Below are 18,547 nucleotides of genomic sequence, written 5' to 3' on the forward strand. Positions count from 1 at the left end.
AGTTAATTCTGTGTTAAATGTGTGAGGTGTATTCTTCAAGCCAGTTTTTAAGTTGTCCAAAATTATTTTTAAGTGCTTATAGGTCTATTTAAAATCAAAGATCCTCAGAAAAATATTTCAAGTATAGGGTACATATATTGTATTTATTTCATTTTTGTTTATTGAAAGGTACTTTGTACATTGGAATAGAAATTTCAAGCTTAACTTTTGTGAAAAAGTTTATAGGAAAGAATTGTTAGTAGGCAGTGAGAGTCCAACACAAGAAAGTACTGCAAAAAGTTTAAAGAACAAAAAAGTTTTTAGAAATTAAAGAATAATGTAGCAACTTTGATACATTGTTACTTGTCCAGATGACTTTAGAAGAGATTAGTTTTTAAGTGTCTTAAATGATAGAATTAATCTATTTTAACAGGTTTTAGGGGCTGGAGGCATGGCTCAGGAGACAGAGTACCTGCTTAGAAAACACAAAGCCTCGAGCTCAAACCCCAGTACTCCCCCGCCAAAAAGCGGGGCGGGGTGTTAGATCTGAGTCACTTTCTGAAATAGACCCAAATGGAGGTTTTTCAAAAGGCATTAATTAAACTTGGTCTGAGTTATTGATCAATGAGGCCTATCATTCTTTGTTGCAGTCTTTAGTTTTCTGCTTATCTGTGAAAAATGACAGTGTAAAGTTTAGATCCTGGATTTGTTGGAATGTGGCAATACTCTGTTCATTCTTAGTTACATTTCTGTATATAAAATATAATCTTATGACAGGTATTTTACTAATTGCTATTAACTTATTTTATTCATTCTTCAGTTTTTATTTGAATTTGTTTATTTCTAATGACAGTGCCTTCATAGTTAAAATAGTTCTCCAGTTTTTCTTTAAACTTTGTAAATGTGGAATCTAAAATGTAAACATTCAAGGGATCTTTTTTATGAGTGTAAATTAACACTAGGAGAAAAACACAGCTGGCAAATTGACAGTAGCATTGTTAAACAGTTCATTTCTTCTGTTCCGAGGCACCTAACATTTGGCCTAAAAGGCCATTAAAATGTAAGATTAGTTTCTATTTGTATTGTGTAGTAAAAAGAGTATTTCCTCTGTATTTGCCCCTTCTGTTAAATTAAATTCTTTGTGGGAACCTCTGTAGATTGCATTTGGAGATTTGACTATGATTATCTAAGCTCTCTTTTAAAGATTTACCTAATTCTGTTTTGAAAACCCAGATATATATCACATACATGATTTAATAATTTACCATTATCAATATCTTTTATATATATACATATATATACATATGTGTCTGTGTCTCTGGGATCATAGACACTATTTTAAAGCCATATCACTGCATTTAATATGATCATCCAAGTCCTTACTAATTATTAATGTTAATTTAGCAATGATGCTATATTTCACCCAGTGACTCTAGTTGGTATTTGAACATTTATACCATTTCTAAGCCATACTTATTTCTCTTAACTTTGAGAAAGCTTGGAAGATTTTCAATTGCTCACATTCCATCTAGTCTGTCTGAGCTGTCTTTCACAGCAGTATACTTAATTTTTATTGTTTATTCATTCATATATATATATATTTAAATCTCTCCTAAAGAGGATAGAGTTTTTGTTGTATTCTGTAAAATGCCTCTCAGTCACTGTCTGATGTTTCCTTGTGACTAAATTTGTGTGTATATACTGGCAGAAATGCCACAGAAGCCTGTACTCTCTTGGTGCATCATGTCTGGAGGAACATGATGTTGGAGCATCTTGTTAATGATGATGTCAACTTTGATCACTTTGGTTAAGGTGGTCCCTGTGTGGTTTTGTCTTTTTAAAATTTTTCCCATTGTACCTAATATATATCTTATGGTGGAAAACTTTGAGACTGCAAATACCCTGTTTCTTATACTGTCTCCTAATCGTCAATCTCCCATTAATGATTCCTGACTGCACTTTATTATTTATTTATTGATTGATTGATACTAGGATTGGGAGGCAGGTATTCCACCACTTAAACCACACCTACAAGTTCTTTTGGTTTTAATTTATATTTCAGATAGGGTCTCATGCTTTTTGTCTAGGGGCATTCTCAGCTGCCATCCTCCTACCTTTGCTTCCTGACTAACAGATTGCAGGCATGCACACCACATCCAGTTTGCTTTGTGAGATAGGGTCTTACTAACTTTTACCTGGGCTGGCCTCAAACTGTGATCCTCCCATCTCTTGCCTACCATTGCATAGCTGATCACAAGTTATTATTTGTACATGGTGGTTTTTATTTGCATCATTCTTTTTACATTTATCAATTGGAATTCACTGTAAGGAAGAGCATCTCTCTTTCCCATGTGCATGAGCTTATAGATATTTTATTCTCGTTATTCACTTTGTTGCTGAAATTTTCCCAGATTTGACCATTGGGAGCTCCTCTAAGTTGGCTTCTGTGTCAACAGGAGAAGGTTATTTTTGAGGAGGAAGAATAGGACTCTCATACTTAGGAAGGGCCTGTAATTGAAGCAGAGCGAGTATCATATGAGGAAATATGAGGCCCAAAGAGAGGGAGAGAGAAAAGTAAATCTGTGTTCCACAGAAGGTCTATCTGTTGTATGTTTGATACTAAATGAAGACAGATCTCCACATATTACTGAGCAGTGATAGCCATTACTCACCACTGCCCTTTGATCTCAGTTTCTTCCTCAAATTCTTTGATTTTCTTATTCCTGATGTCAGAATTGTGGTTATTTTTAGTTCATCCTTTTCCACTTTGTTCCCTTTAATCTGTTTGCCCTCTGTTATGTCTTAGTTGACTTATCCTATAGCTTGGTAATACAGCAGTTTTCTTAACCAGAACAGTATCTTATATTTTATGTCAGTCCCCATTCATGTATACCTTTCTCTAGTCACCTTTTCCAGTCTGAATACCCCTCCCAGATTTTCTTACTATTTATATAATCACTCATTATGGTTTGATTACTTTAGCATCTTCTATCTGTCTAGTCCTATAGTCTAGGCTGGTTTTTAAGTTGCAGAAAGCTATTGAGGTTTTCTATCCTTTATTCTCTGAAGGTCTCTAGTACATCATCAGATAACATATTAAACTGCATAAAAAAATTATCAACATTCTTCACTCTTGTTTGTCCCTCTGTACCCTGAGGTTGTATCATGCATTGACTAGAGCTTAGAAGAGTTTTTTCTAATGCAGTATGTTGTCTGTGTAGGAAAAAAAGTTACCTACATTATTTTATTGTCACATATTTTTAAAATTATAGTCAAGACTAAGCAATCTTTTTTGTTTGTTTTGCTAACTTCAGTGATTTACTTTTTTTGCCCAGATATATTTAAATGTCTTGAGCCAAGAGAATCAAAACAAGTAAGGTCACAGTATTAACTTTCAGAATACTTTTTGTACTTTGAAATGGTTTTAACTTTAAAATGTACTTGGCTATGCTTTATCAATGTAGACTTTAAAAATAGTGAACACATATTTCAGTATTCATTTTAGTCACTACTTGCATATCCATATCTATTCCATGTAGTTAATGTTTCTGTTCTCAACAGAGATATGGCCAATGGATGGGATCATATTTCTTTTTTCTACTCTAATTTGCCTTTCTCAGGGGCAGATGTTTTATATGAATATCATTGTGTGGTCTTTTTGTCAGGAAAACTTGCTTTTGAAAAAAATGGGACTGTGCCACTTGAAATATGAATGTGCCTCAAGTATTGTTTTACACTAGCTACATGAACAACTAATTATGCATAAAATTAGTTGAATACAGGAAATAGAAAAAGTTACAGTATTACTTTTATTGTCAAGATATGTATATTTTAAGCCTCATGTTTTTATTAAATGGTATTTTGATTATACATTTTAAGACAACTTATACTATTATTTAACTGACTGTATTTTAAGCATGTTTTCGGATATGCTGCTTGTAGCTCCCGTTATGTCTAAATAACAATTCTAATAAATCACTGAAAATGGCATTTTACCATGAAATGCTGATGAAATGGATAAAAGTTTTTGTTATATTTCCTAATAGAAGTTATAGTAACAGCACAAACAAAAGAAGGATTCAATGTATACTTAAATATTGACTAAACTGGCATTTAAATGAAAATAGAATCCTTTTGCTTTCTACTGTAGACTTAGTTACCTATTTTGGCCACAACTCTAAAGAGAGCCAACTTACATTCCTTTCATGGAGTAGGAGTTTGGATAGAGGATGAGATTATACTTTTAAGTGAATTCAGTGATCTTACCTTTAAGTTTCTAGATGTTATATCTGTTTCATGTAAGTTTAAGACCTTTGGGGATTTTGTCTGCTTGTTTTTTAGGGTGACACAGACTTACGATGCAGGTGCATGTATCTACTTCTATTTTGCCTTTAACTACAGGGGAATTAGTGACCCACTGACCGTGTTTGAACAAACTGAGGTAATTTTGCATATAGCTTTCATTATCTTAACTAAATTTTAGTATTCATCTATGAATTTAAGTTTGCTTCTCTTTAATTAACATGGTTTGCCTGGCTGCTAGCTCATAGGAAATGAAAAACGTATTGATTGTACTGGTTTATGTACTGAATTATGAGTCTAAAATTAATTTCTGTACACCTGTAGCCTGTGATTCTTTGATTGTTACAGTGCATGATTATTAATTAAGTTAAATAGCAATAGGAATTTTGAGGATTATAGGAATCTAATATCATTTTGGCAATCCACCCATGTCCAGGTGGTGGCTACTGTTGAGGTAGCCTTTGTGCTCTTTGTCTCTGGTGATATCATCATTCTAGTTTATTAATTTTTTTGTATGCTAAAACTCTATGTAAGCCTTTGGGGTGCATTTGCTAGCAGTTTCTATTACATTTCTTAAATGGCCTTAAGCAGCTAACTTTTATAAAGCCATCTATTGATGGCCAGTATTTCTTATTACAAGATATGTAGAGTTCCTTCAATAGACTGTGGAGGAACCTGTGGGAAACAGGTTTCTTAGAAATACTGCTGTCATACTGTTTTAATTCCATTATATTCCTGCCAGTGGTAATAATAGAAGATAATTTTGGTGCCACAGCACACTTTTTAGACACAAAACATCATGGACAAATTTGGTTGTCTTCCTCTTACCCCTCTGTTTTGTTGGGGTTTTTTTCCTTTTTCAACTTTTTTGGTATATAACTGGAATATATTAACTAGTACGTATTTAAAGCTATAACCTGATGAGTTTTTACATATAGGTATATGTGTATATATACACATATACATATGTATAGTCATCGCCCCAATCAAAACCATGAATATATCTGTCATCCTCAAAAGTTTGAGTACTCATTCTCATCCCCTTAGCTTGGTTGTCAAATGTTCTTCACATAGAGTGAAATTGTGTTCTTTTCCCCAGTCTAAAATGTCATGCTCTGAATGCTACTAATCTCACAGGGAAGCTGTTTTATGTGAAGAATTTTGTTAGAAATGATAAGTTCTTACAGCGGGTCTGGTATACTTATGATTTATTTGGAGAACTTGAAGTACTACAGTGAGATTTGACTCATCTTGTCCCACTTGGACCCTTTTGCGTTGGCTGAACTCCTGAAGCTTTACATGCACTTGAGCTCTGAGATGTTCAAGGCAGCAGGCATTTCACTAGTGGCTGTCACACTCCCATGCGTTACTAAGAATCGAAGGCAATTCCACTTTCTGTTATTCTTTTGCACTCTGTATTCTGTTCTGTTTATCTTTTTAACCTGAGTGCTCCATAAGGAACCTAATCAGGATCTAACATGTTAGGAAGGTTGAAACAAGGGGAGAAAACAAGTTTTGGGTGTTTTTCCCCCATACTTAGATATCCATAGAACTGTCAAGTAATTTGGCCATGTCATTGACCTAAGAAATTTTCTCCATAAGATTTTTATGGTTGATTCCTGATAGCTTTGTAAGTAATCATGACTTTCATGTGCCCGGTGTATTAGGCAAGTAATTTAACCAGTTTAAGCCTCATTTACTTTATCTGTGATATAGGAGTAGTTATAATTATTCCATAAGGCTATAGTGAAAATAAATGAAATACTGCAGGCAAACTGATAAGTGTTTTTCAGGACATACAGGAAATAGTAAATGTTAGTCATAATGTTGGTTGCTATGAGATGGGAATTGGGTCTTACTCCTTTACTCCAAAGTGAAATTTAAGTAGCAACAACTTGTCCTGTTGTTTCCAAATACAGGCAGCTGCAAGAGACGAAATCCTTGCAAATGGAGGGAGCCTATCACATCACCACGGAGGTATTCTTTTTTGGGAATAAGACTTCTGATATTCCTACTTTGAAAAATAAAATGTTGGGGGAATCATGATGTGAGTAAATTGAGAGGACTTGAGGTTTCTTAAGCATTTATATGTGTTTGAATAGCTGTGACTGAAGTAAATAGGTTGTTGTAGTAACCAACAGAAACTTGCCTTGACAATCTGCCAAAATATAGAACCTAGCCAGCCTTCTAAGTGCTCAGGGACCTCATGTTACCAGAGAATAGCCCAGCTTGCAGGGGAGTTATGTGACCATTACAGCCAAAGTTTTTAAAGGAAGTGGGTGAGGAACCCTGCATAAATGTTCTTCAGCTACTGCTGGAATGCAGCTGGATATCAGTTTTATACATTTAAATTTTTTTTCTGCATACCCAAAACTCAGCAAATTAATCCTGACAGGATATGAAAAAAAAATTTTTTTTTCAAGATTTTAATGCTAGTTTGTTTTCACTTGTTAGCCATTTTGGTAAGTTTCAAGATTTTGTGGTCTGGGGTGTGGCTCAAGTGGTAGAGAAGCCTGAATTCAAACTCCAGTACCACCATTTAAGTGGTACAAACCAGGAAGTGGTAAATATGAGAGGCATGTAGCAATCAGAGAGTGAGAATGGCTGAATCAGGTATATATAGAGGAAATAGAAGCTTAGTTTAGTTGTTTAGGTAATTGATCATTAGATGAGCTGTTTCCTTAATTGTGGAATGGTGTACTTAGTTCACTCAAGCTTTACAGGGTTAGAAGAAATTGAACATGACCAAATGGCCTGAAGCATTGCAGAGAAAAGCCAAACTAACAGTTTTTTCCTTTGTCAATTGTTTTTTACATCTTTGGGATCTATTAGGATATTCAGTCTCTCTAATAGTGGTTGTGTAAGAGATGCCAAAAGTGTAATATGTCAGAAGTGCTGATGTTACTTATTCAAATACACTAAGGTAAGTTGGGTATAGTGGTTCATACCTGTAATCCCAGCTACTTGGGAGGTGGGTGGATAGAGGTTCAAGACCAACCTAGGCAAAAAGTTGGCGAAACTCTATTTCAATCAAAAAGTGAGGGGTGTTGGAGTACACTTTGATCCTATGTACACAGGAGGCTGTAAGTAGATAGGAGGATCTCAGTCTAAGGCTGGCCCTGGGCAAAAACTGAAATTGTCCAAAAATCAACTAAAGCAAAACAGGACTGGGGGAGTGGCTCAAGTTGAAGAACAGCTGCCTAGCAGACGTGAGCCCCTGAGTTCAAACTTTGTATCACCAAAAAACCACAAAATAAACAAAAGAAAACAGCATGATACATACTGAGATATATTTCTTAGTCAGCTCTAACAGAATCTACATAAATACATTTGAAGTAATATATCTGTAAAACTGTCATTGCAGAAAATAAGGACTATGCATACATTTACAGAAAATAAGGAACATGAATAACTCTAGTATAGATGTTCTTGAAATTTTGGTTTTATTTGTGAAAGCTATAGAAGTCTACTACATACATCAATATACAGAAATAAAAGTTATAAAAATAGTTGAAAAAGACAGTCCTTCCCCTGAATGGCCTTATAGTCCACTAGAATAAAATATTAAGCTGGTAGGATTAAGTCATCATCATATTAAGGTAAAAGTCTCCCCCTTTTTTCAGAAAGCATTCAAAAGATGACTATAATAAACACCTAAATGCTATAGATGCTGAAATAGAAGAAGGGAATAAAGCAACGTTTACTAAGTTGTAAATGTTGCAGGAGGCTATGTGTAACATAATCTCCTTTAGTGCTGTTTGCTCCAGACTAGATACTAGTTCCATCTTTCATGTGAAGACACTGAGACCTGAGTGTCTAGTAACTGACCCAAAACATCAGCCGAAATTGTTAGTACCAGAGTTTGAATTCAGATTCAAGTCTTCCTGCCTTAATGTCCTTGTCTTCTTACTAAGAGGCGCAAAATATCTGAAATGGTTGAAGACTAGAGATTGGAATAGGCAGCCTTTAAAAAGAGATGCTTAATTATTTTTAAAATACATACGAGAAAAAATATTATACATTGCTATTTTTCCTTAAAATTATAAATTCTCCTTTTCTTTAATTTTGATACTAGCTAAGCTAATTACCTGCCTTACCTTAGGTGAAATAGATGAATAGAAATGAATCAAAATTGTAGATTTTCTTTTTTAGCAGTACTGGGAATTGAACCCAGGGCCTCACATCTGCTAGGCAAATGCTCTACTACTTGAGCTATTCTCCCCAGCCCCCAAATTTAATTTCTTTTTGTTTTGATGGGACTGGGATTTGAACTTGGGGCTTTGCACCAGAATCTTAATTTCTTCATTGTAGATATTTTCATTGTTTTGCTCATAAATCAATTTTACTTACCGGTTATAAGCATCTAAAATGTAGCAGTATCAGGTAGTAAAACAATGCAGGTCAACTCATGTAAGAGTAAAATGACTTCTATTATTTATTGAGAGCCTCTGCCACATTTAAATGTAAGTCTTCTATCCTATTTTTGTATTTTCTGTGTGATCAAAAATATGACTGCATAAAAACAAACTCCAAATTACCTGGCCTGTATGCAAAATATATTTCAGATGTGGGACTGGGAGCATCTGAAATGCCCCCAAGTTGTAGAGTGTAAGCACTAGCACTAAGTTCAAACCTGAGTACCACTTACACACACACACACCCCAGATGCACTGATAAAATGAAGGTGATTTCCCTTTTCTAAACTGTTAAAGACTGAATTACTCAGCCCTTATCCTTTTGTTCCTGTGTGTTCATTCACTTTTTCAGTGCTGACCTCAGCCTTATAACTTAAAGCCATCCTGATGCTGCAAAACACATCTCCTCTTCCAGCTCTGTCTTAGTTCAAATCATTGTCATCTGCTGGCCACTGACATGCCTCCTATTTGATCTGTCTGGTTCTACTCTGTTCCCTGCTCTCATTTCTCTTGCTGCCAGAGCAATCTTTTAAAAATCAGGACTTCTCCTCCAATCAGAATAAATTTCAGATTCCCTATCAGGCTTTCAAAGATGTAAATGATGTGTGTGTCTCTCTGTGTCCTCATCTCTGGTTACTTTTTCTCTTTAGCAGAATTGCCTTCTTATTATTTCTCATATATCCCTTTTCCCTGTCAAGGCTTAAGTTACTTGTTTCCTTTTTTTAAAATGTTCTTTCTCTTCCTTCTAGATATTTGCATGATTTACTTTTCCCCATCACTTAGGTCTTCAATAAAATGTCCCCTTCTTAGAGGTATCTTCCCTGTCCTGTTGTGAAGTTCCTGTGTTCTCATTTGAGTTGAGTTCAGTGAGATTATCAAATTTATCTTGTTGGTTGCTGTATTCCCCAGTCCCTAGAACAGTGCCTGGCTACTCTGTGTAGTTCTGTGTAGTAGATGTGCATGAACTTGATAAGTGCATGCCCCAGTACGCACAGAATTTGGGGAGTTGTGTAAATTCCTCGACAGCTGTGAATCTTTTATGTAAGAATGCAGTAGTCTCACTGCTTTCATGGCTAAGTTAGCTTCAAACATTTAATAACGAGGCCTTGTTTGAATATGGGATCATACTACTCATAGAAAGGCTCAGTTTATTTTGTAATATTTCTGAGAAAGTATATTATCAGTCATTTATTGAGTAAAATAGCATGCATTTCTCTGTAGTTCCATGCCACCAGCCACTTCAATGTTCTTTCATAGATGTCTTATGTAAGATTCCATTCAAACTTAATCTTAAACAAATACAAGTTTGAGAGGATGATAAATAGGAAAGAATGTAGGCTTTGGAATCAATCTGTGTTGGGCTTCTGATACTTAACTAGATGGGTAACCTTAGGAAAGTAATTTCTCTGAGCTGCCATTGTCCTCACTTGCAAAACAGGAAGAAGAATATGTCGTAGATAACTATAATAATATGTGTAAATGTCTAAAATGGCTTGTATGTAATAAGTGTTTTTTAAAATGTAGTGTAAACATTGGGTGTGGTAGCACATGCCTGTGATCCAAGCTACTCGAAATGAAGATAGGAGGGGATCGAAGACTGAGGCCAGCCCAGGCAAAAGCATGAGTCCTTAAATGAAAAACAAACTGAACACAAAAGGACTGGGGGGCGTGACTCAAGTGGTAAAGGGCTTGCCTACTAGGCATGAAGCCCTGAGTTTAATGCCCAGTACTGCCAAAAGAAAAAAATGTAATGTATTTATTTTGTATTTATGTAACAGCAGTAGCAGCATCAGGTGGAACTCTTGTATTCTTAATCTTTTGTCCTAATCATTGAAGAGCTATAGTTTATTTGGATAAGATCCTTCATGCAAGGGTATGATAGACTCAACAATAATCTTAATACTTCCTCTATGACCTGCAGTTGGTCTCATTTTGTAGGAAGGTCTCTTTTTTTTTTTTTTAATTTTATTATTCATATGTGCATACAAGGCTTGGGTCATTTCTCCCCCCTGCCCCCACCCCCTCCCTTACCACCCACTCCACCCCCTCCCTTTCCCCCCTACCCCCTCAATACCCAGCAGAAACTATTTTGCCCTTATTTCTAATTTTGTTGTAGAGAGAGTATAAGCCATAATAGGAAGGAACAGGGGTTTTTGCTGGTTGAGATAAGGATAGCTATACAGGGCATTGACTGACATTGATTTCCTGTGCGTGGGTGTTACCTTCTAGGTTAATTCTTTTTGATCTAACCTTTCCTCTAGTTCCTGGTCCCCTTTTCCTATTGGCCTCAGTTGCTTTTAAGGTACCTGCTTTAGTTTCTCTGCGTTAAGGGCAACAAATGCTAGCTAGTTTTTTAGGTGTCTTACCTATCCTCACCCCTCCCTTGTGTGCTCTCGCTTTTATCATGTGCTCATAGTCCAATCCCCTTGTTGTGTTTGCCCTTGATCTAATGTCCACATATGAGAGAGAACATACGATTTTTGGTCTTTTGGGCCAGGCTAACCTCACTCAGAATGATGTTCTCCAATTCCATCCATTTACCAGCGAATGATAACATTCCGTTCTTCATGGCTGCATAAAATTCCATTGTGTATAGATACCACATTTTCTTAATCCATTTGTCAGTGGTGGGGCATCTTGGCTGTTTCCATAACTTGGCTATTGTGAATAGTGCTGCAATAAACATGGGTGTGCAGGTGCCTCTGGAGTAACCTGTGTCACAGTCTTTTGGGTATATCCCCAAGAGTGGTATTGCTGGATCAAATGGTAGATCAATGTCTAGCTTTTTAAGTAGCCTCCAAATTTTTTTCCAGAGTGGTTGTACTAGTCTACATTCCCACCAACAGTGTAAGAGGGTTCCTTTTTCCCCGCATCCTCGCCAACACCTGTTGTTGGTGGTGTTGCTGATGATGGCTATTCTAACAGGGGTGAGGTAGAATCTTAGCATGGTTTTAATTTGCATTTCCTTTATTGCTAGAGATGGTGAGCATTTTTTCATATGTTTTTTGGCCATTTGAATTTCTTCTTTTGAGAAAGTTCTGTTTAGTTCCCTTGCCCATTTCTTTATTGGTTCATTAGTTTTGGGAGAATTTAGTTTTTTAAGTTCCCTATATATTCTGGTTATCAGTCCTTTGTCTGATGTATAGTTGGCAAATATTTTCTCCCACTCTGTGGGTGTTCTCTTCAGTTTAGAGACCATTTCTTTTGATGAACAGAAGCTTTTTAGTTTTATGAGGTCCCATTTATCTATGCTACCTCTTAGTTGCTGTGCTGCTGGGGTTTCGTTGAGAAAGTTCTTACCTATACCTACTAACTCCAGAGTATTTCCTACTCTTTGTAGGAAGGTCTCTTAATATATATGAAAGAAAAATAAATTTCCTTCACGGTATTGTCTGTGAAACTTGAAAGATGTCTATTTTCATAACAGTTTTGTTCAAATTAATCATTAATTTATAAATTTCAAATGTCTTTTGCTATTCAGTATAGTTTCGTAAAGCAGAAACCTTTTTAATTTAAATTTTAAATAGTATGTTTAGCTGCCCTGCTAAACTTAATACTAAAGCTTTTGAAAGAGATTATTTTGATGTGTTGAAAAGATTTTTCTTGATTTGAACCCTAAACCGAATACTCAAATTAACCTCAGAGTGGCGTCTTTATTTACAGACCTTTAGGCAGTATCGTGACACTCACAGTACCGTTTTGAGTTCCAGAGTAGAAGAGCTGGGGGTTGGGAGAATATTGATGCAATTTCTCTTAGAGGGTATGGCCTGTAATTGTGATTAATAACAGTTGCTTTCACTATCTGGAAACAGGCTGGTTTGTCTGCCTGCAATCATGCTGTGATAAATGGAGCTACTTTAACTCTGGTTTTGTGTATCAAAGAAAACAGATGTAGTCTGGAACTGGAGGCTATAGGAAATACAAAGCCTGCTTAACTTAATCTTCATAGTACTTGTTTTTTTGAGATTGACAAGCTGGTCAATTTAAACAGCAGAGTTTATGTCAGCCACATATTTCAATTTATGACTTAAGTTTATAAGTTTTTCATTTGCTAAAATTATATCTAAGTCCTTGTCAGGAAGTAAAAAACTTTAAGTATAACAAGTCCTAGTTTAATTATTGGTGTCTATACCTAACCAAAATTATTTCCTATTACAATCACTGGGCAGCTGCTTCTAGCTCTTTTTGTGTTCTTAACAGAATCTAATAATAGAAACTTTTAATGTAAAAGAAGATTACTGAAGACTACTCAAAAGTAGCTGAGCAAAAGATCACTTTGGGGACCATTTGTTAAAAATTTATAGTGTGAAATGAAAGGCATAGATTGGAAAGTAAGAAGTAAAATTGTCCCTATTTGTACATTACATGATTAACTATGTAGAAAATCCCAAGAAAATGTACAAAACAAAATTCTCTAAAGGGTTTAGAATAGAAAATCACATACGTTAATTATATTTCTGTGTATTAACCACAAATGTGTAGAAACCAAAGTTTAGATACAGTACCATTCACAATTGCTCAACATAAAGTGACAGGCATAAATCTCATAAAATGGCTTGATGAGAGCCATTCTGACTGGTGATATGGAATGTCAATATCATTTTGATTTGCATTTCCTTTATAGCTAAGAATGTTGAACATTTCTTCAAGTATTTTTTTGCCATTTGTACTTGTTTTGAGAAATGTCTGTTCACTTTGCCCACTTATTAAATGGATTGCTTTTTTGATGTTTAACTTTTTGAGCTCTATATTCTGTATATTATTTCTTGCATAGTAATTTTTTTGTTCACTGAATAGTTTACAAAGATTTTACTCACATTCTGTGGGTTGTCTCTTCATTCTGGTAATTATTTCCTTTGCTGTGCAGAAGTTTTTAAATTTTTAAATTTGAACCTTGCTTTTAATTCCTGGGCAATTAGAGTCTTATTCAGAAAGTTCCTGTCTATGCCTATATCTTCAAGAGGTTTCTCTGTGTTTTCCTGTAGTAGTTTCAAGACTTACATTAAGATCTGTGATCCATTTTGAATTGATTTTTGTACAGGATGAGAGATAAGTGTCCAGTTTTAGTCTTCCACATGTAGATATCCAGTTTTCTCAGCACCAGTTGTTGAAGATGCTTTCCTTTCTCCAACATATGTCTTTGGCACTTTTGTTAAAAATCAGATGACTGTAGCTATGTCTGTTTATTTTTGAGTCTTCTAATCTATCGCATTGGTCTACATGTCTGTTTTTGAGTTAATGCCATGTAGTTTTTCTTAATATTGTTGTCTTTGCTCAGGATTGCTTTGTCTATTCAAGGTCTTCTGTGCTTTCATATAAATTTTAGAGTTGATTTTTTTTATTTAACACAAATCTTTTTAATGATTGAGCTTATTTGTATCTTGACTATATCAATGTCAATATCCTATTCTTTTGCTAGCCACCAGATCAGAATAGCGTTTCCAGCATTGAGTCTTTATTAGATTACCATTAGACAGTAAAAATTTTGTTTGCCCTTTAATTTTTTCTGTATCTTCTTTGTGGTTGGCCTTTTCTCACAGAACTTGTAAGTTGATTATAACCTTTTTCCAATGAATCAATATTATAAGTAGTAAGATTTTAAGAACAGACTATGAAAACCAGTTTAAGTCATAAGTCAGAACATGACACTATTTTAGCTATATCATAAGTTAAAGTTGAGAGCTGATAGAAAAAATCTGATTCCTGCCCTTCCCACCCATGCAGCTGCAGATGCTCAGTCCCAGACAAAGGGCCAGGAACAGCATTGTTTTTGCTATCTTCTGGGTAGGTCGCTTAACTAACGCCACTTCTTTTTGGACTTCTAAAGAGAACTTGTTCTTCCCAGCAGTTTTATGTCTAGAACCCTGATAAGTAAGATGTTTGTTAGTCTGAGAATGCCTGTATTCTCAGACTATTTAATATATTTCAAATACTTAACTTTTTATAGTTTCATGTGATTAGCAAACAGTTGAACCTAATAGATATTTTCAAGTACAAATCTACTAAAAGGTTACTTCAGGTAAAATCAATTTCTAATGTTCTATAGCTGTGCTGTTCAGTACAGAAGCCACTAGGTTAGAGGTAGCTATTTAAATTGCTGTATTTAAATAAAATTTAAAATTCACTTCTTTCATTGGACTAATCACATTTTATAGTGCTCTGTATCCACATGTAGTGGCCCACTATAGTAAACAGTATAGATATAGGACATTTCTTCATCACAGAATGCTCTATTGAACAGTGCTGTTAAGATTTATTTCATATACATTTTCACCTATTGATTAGAAAAATGCCCCCCCCAATATGTGACATTACATTCAAGTCTTAAGTGTTAACTTTTAAAATGAAGTAGCACTTATTAATGGATGATGTTCTCACAATGTAATTTCTATTTCTCTTTGCTCAAAATTTCTCTTAGTTTGATTGGAAGCCTCAAATTTAGAGCAAGGTCACCTTACAAATGGCAGCAAACTGCTTGCTACTAATCCAGTTAGTTGCAGCACTGAAAGTATGCCTTTATGAAAAGTGTTTGGGGTCCTAAGAGAAACATTTGGAAGTATAGAGGCACCAGAATTTCTTCGTTTTGGCACTGTTTACATTTTGGCCAGATAGTTCTTTGTTGTGGGGGACAGTCCTATCCCTTTGAGGATATTTAGTAGCTCCTGTGGCTTCCATCCAGTAGATGCCAGCAACATTTCCCACAAACAGAAATGCCTCTAGATATTGCTAAATGTCCCCTGGGGGCCAAAATCACCCCAGTTGGGAGCCACTGCTACAGTCCAGAGAGTCTTAGGGATTTTGAAGGAGATGAGAACTTTAGGTTCATGACATACCTTCTCTTGTCTTAGCTACTACAGAATAGCTGTGACTGTATCCAAAAAATAATGTCAAAACACAGGGAATACAAAGCAGTGAAAGGAAACTGAGGAAACCCATATTGCTTTCCCTAAATATTAGAAGCCCTACACCATATCTAAAATGACTTAGGAATAACTGTAGTTCAATGCTTACTTTTTATTTCAACTAATGTTTAGTAAATTCTTACTGTGTAGCAAGTACTGTATTATGCAACAAGACAAAGAGGAATAAAACGTCCTAGTTTTCAAGGAACATAGTGATGTTTTCTATCCTTTTCTACTCTTAATCTATCTCATGTTATTTGACCTGTTCACTTGCTTTGGTCTTTGTTCTATAGGCATTGATTGCTACTGTGGTTTACATTTCAAAGTTTGTGAGATCATCTTCTGTGGACATATAGTAGAAATAGCACTTGATTGTGGTTATGAAGACCAGTTGAATCCAGCTCTCGTAATCTTTTGTCACACTAATATTTGAAACATTTCAGTTTCATAGTCTCTCATGACCTATTCAAGCTGTTGAATAAACTGCACAGATGGAATCTATGCATTAAGAAAACTGACATTTTAAATATTGACAGAGAAAAATCATATAATACTGGATTTTAATTGCTTTAGTAAAGTTCATGATATTCATGAACTTGTCATCATCTTTCATAAGTAGAAAATAAGTCAGAAAACTTAAATCAAATATGACCTTTAGTACCTACTGAATATTAAATCCATCTTTTATAAAATCTTTTTATATTTATTAGCATTTAATAGTTGTACAGGGGATATATGTGACATTTACATATTTGCTTATAATATATCTTAATTAGATTCAACCCCCCCATCATTCTTCTTCATTCCCCTGCCTCCCTTCTTAGAACAGTTTCAACAGGATTCATGGTTTTGTTTTCATACATGAATACAAAATACATTCACCATATTTGCCCTCTTGTACCTTCTCCATTTACCTTCCCCCCACCCCCGGGCAGGACCCATTTTACCTTCCTGTCCTTAATTTTTTTAAGTGTATGTTGATTTTTCATGGGGATTTCACCTTGGTATGTCAGACATGTGTATATTGTACTTTAATCAGAGTAACCTCCCTTCTGTTACTTACTCTGAAATCTTGAACAGTCAATAGTTCCAGTCTCATACTTTCTTAAAGGCTGGATGTTATTATACCTCAGATAGATGTCTGTTAACTGACATTCAGCTAAACTTCACTAGACCCAACTGAAGAAACATAAATGTGCTTTACAGCACAAGCAAATGGACAACTAAATCTTTTCAGGTTGAAACCCTACTGTGAAGAAATGTCATCACTGTCAGATCTACTATGTAACTCAAAGAATGAAAATTGTCCTTTGTTTTTCCCGGTTCTTGTTAGTACCTGACAAGTTCCACAGTGCCAGAATCTATAGAATCTGATCTGACAAGAGGTTGAGTGTCCCTCCAGCACTAGTTCTTCACATAATCCACCAATAATTTAGTCAGATTAATTAAATCTAGAAATGAAAAGTCACTGCTCAGATCATTCATAAGCAGCTAAGTGTAGGTTGATTTTGTTTTGTTTTAAGTCTGACCTATCCAGGATGCTCAAACTAGAATGTTCAAAGTACACTTTCTTTTTTTTCGGTGCTGGGGATTGAACCTAGGGCTTTATACATGATGGGCAAGTGCTCTGCCACTGCACTACACACTCAACCTTCAAGATATAGTTGTTATAATAATGGTTAATTGCTTTTTCTTTTGGGCTGAATTCTACTTAGTTTTAGCTTCAGTAAGCTTCTAAATGTATGAGCTATTTCATAATTGTTCCTTTTAATAAGTCTATAAAAGTCTTTTTGAATTTATAATCTAACTCATGATTTAAAAAGTTAAAATAAATCTAGCTAAAAGAGAACTCTGATCAGAAGACCCCAGATTTTTCCCTTTTAAGATGGAATTATTTATAGCTTTGCTAAGTCCTTGATTCTTTAAACCACAAAGAGTAATTTCAGATAATATTTGGTAGCTAGGCCTTCATGTCCACATATGATATCACTGCTGTCCCTCGCATGCATGTCTGTTCAATCTTGTATGATGTTTATGAAACCATGAAATACATTGTTTCTTGGATCTGTTAACACTGAAAGGAGAATCTTGAGACTGCTTTCAAAAGCTATCTCTGAGAGCTTCTATCTCTCTTCCAAAAGTTAGGAAAAAAAAGTTTAAATGTACTATATAATATAAAAAAAACATACCAAAAAACTCATGTTTATTCAGTCTGCACATATGTTATTAAAAATCAAACTGAAAAAATGAATTTTATTTTCAATTTAAGCAGAAAAAGATTTCCTCAACCTTGATTTCCTATAATGTTCAGTATTTGTCTCATCTTTTTTGTATCTTGTAAAATACAACTAAGACTTTAAAATATTTGACTTGAGTAATTAGGGCATTTATTTAAAATAATAGTGACTTGTGAAATACAGGGTCCTTGTCTTCAAAGATGGTGGACTTAGCTTTTTATATCTTTAGTGTTAACTCAAAGGCAAAGTTTATAGTTCTGGAGAATCACAAGTCAAAAGAATGCACTTGGGTCAGTAGCCATGAATATCCCACCTCAGATGATCCAAATCTAGAAAAAGAATAAGCTTCATGTGGTCTGAATGTGCATATGCCTTGTCAGTAGTTAACTGTCACATACTAGGTATGCTGAAATAGTCTTAGGCGACATGTTATTTGCTATTTTGAGTCATTCATTTTCGCCGTCTCCAATGTGGCATGCTACATAAAAGGGAAGCGTTTCTTCTCTTGCTGAAAATGAGCTATGCAAATATTTAAACTACTATTTATATATGAGTATACATACATGTGTGTTACATGTGTATGATCAGTCTAGACTTATAGCCCATAGCTGATTTCTGAATGCCAAATGCTTCAAGAATTGTACAAAGGGAGTCAGGTATGGTAGTGTACACCTGCAATCCCAGCACTCAGGAGGCAGAGGCAGGAGGATTG

At 35.1% G+C, this 18,547-nt stretch overlaps 1 protein-coding gene across 3 annotated transcripts in view; it reads left to right on the forward strand.

The window, feature by feature from the left end:
- Agps (alkylglycerone phosphate synthase) overlaps window positions 1–18,547 on the forward strand; it is a 131,740-nt gene that overhangs the window by 104,896 nt on the left and 8,297 nt on the right. For 2 of the 3 annotated variants that reach the window (XM_074071158.1, XM_074071159.1), the window contains 2 exons: window positions 4,321–4,420; window positions 6,201–6,258. The exons of the other annotated variant lie outside the window; for it this stretch is intronic. In XM_074071158.1, coding sequence (XP_073927259.1) covers window positions 4,321–4,420; window positions 6,201–6,258 — 158 coding nt within the window. The remainder of the gene's footprint in view (window positions 1–4,320; window positions 4,421–6,200; window positions 6,259–18,547) is intronic. 3 annotated transcript variants of the gene reach the window in all.

This window comes from Castor canadensis, chromosome 4 (assembly GCF_047511655.1).
Source record: "Castor canadensis chromosome 4, mCasCan1.hap1v2, whole genome shotgun sequence".
Classification (NCBI taxonomy): domain Eukaryota; kingdom Metazoa; phylum Chordata; class Mammalia; order Rodentia; family Castoridae; genus Castor; species Castor canadensis.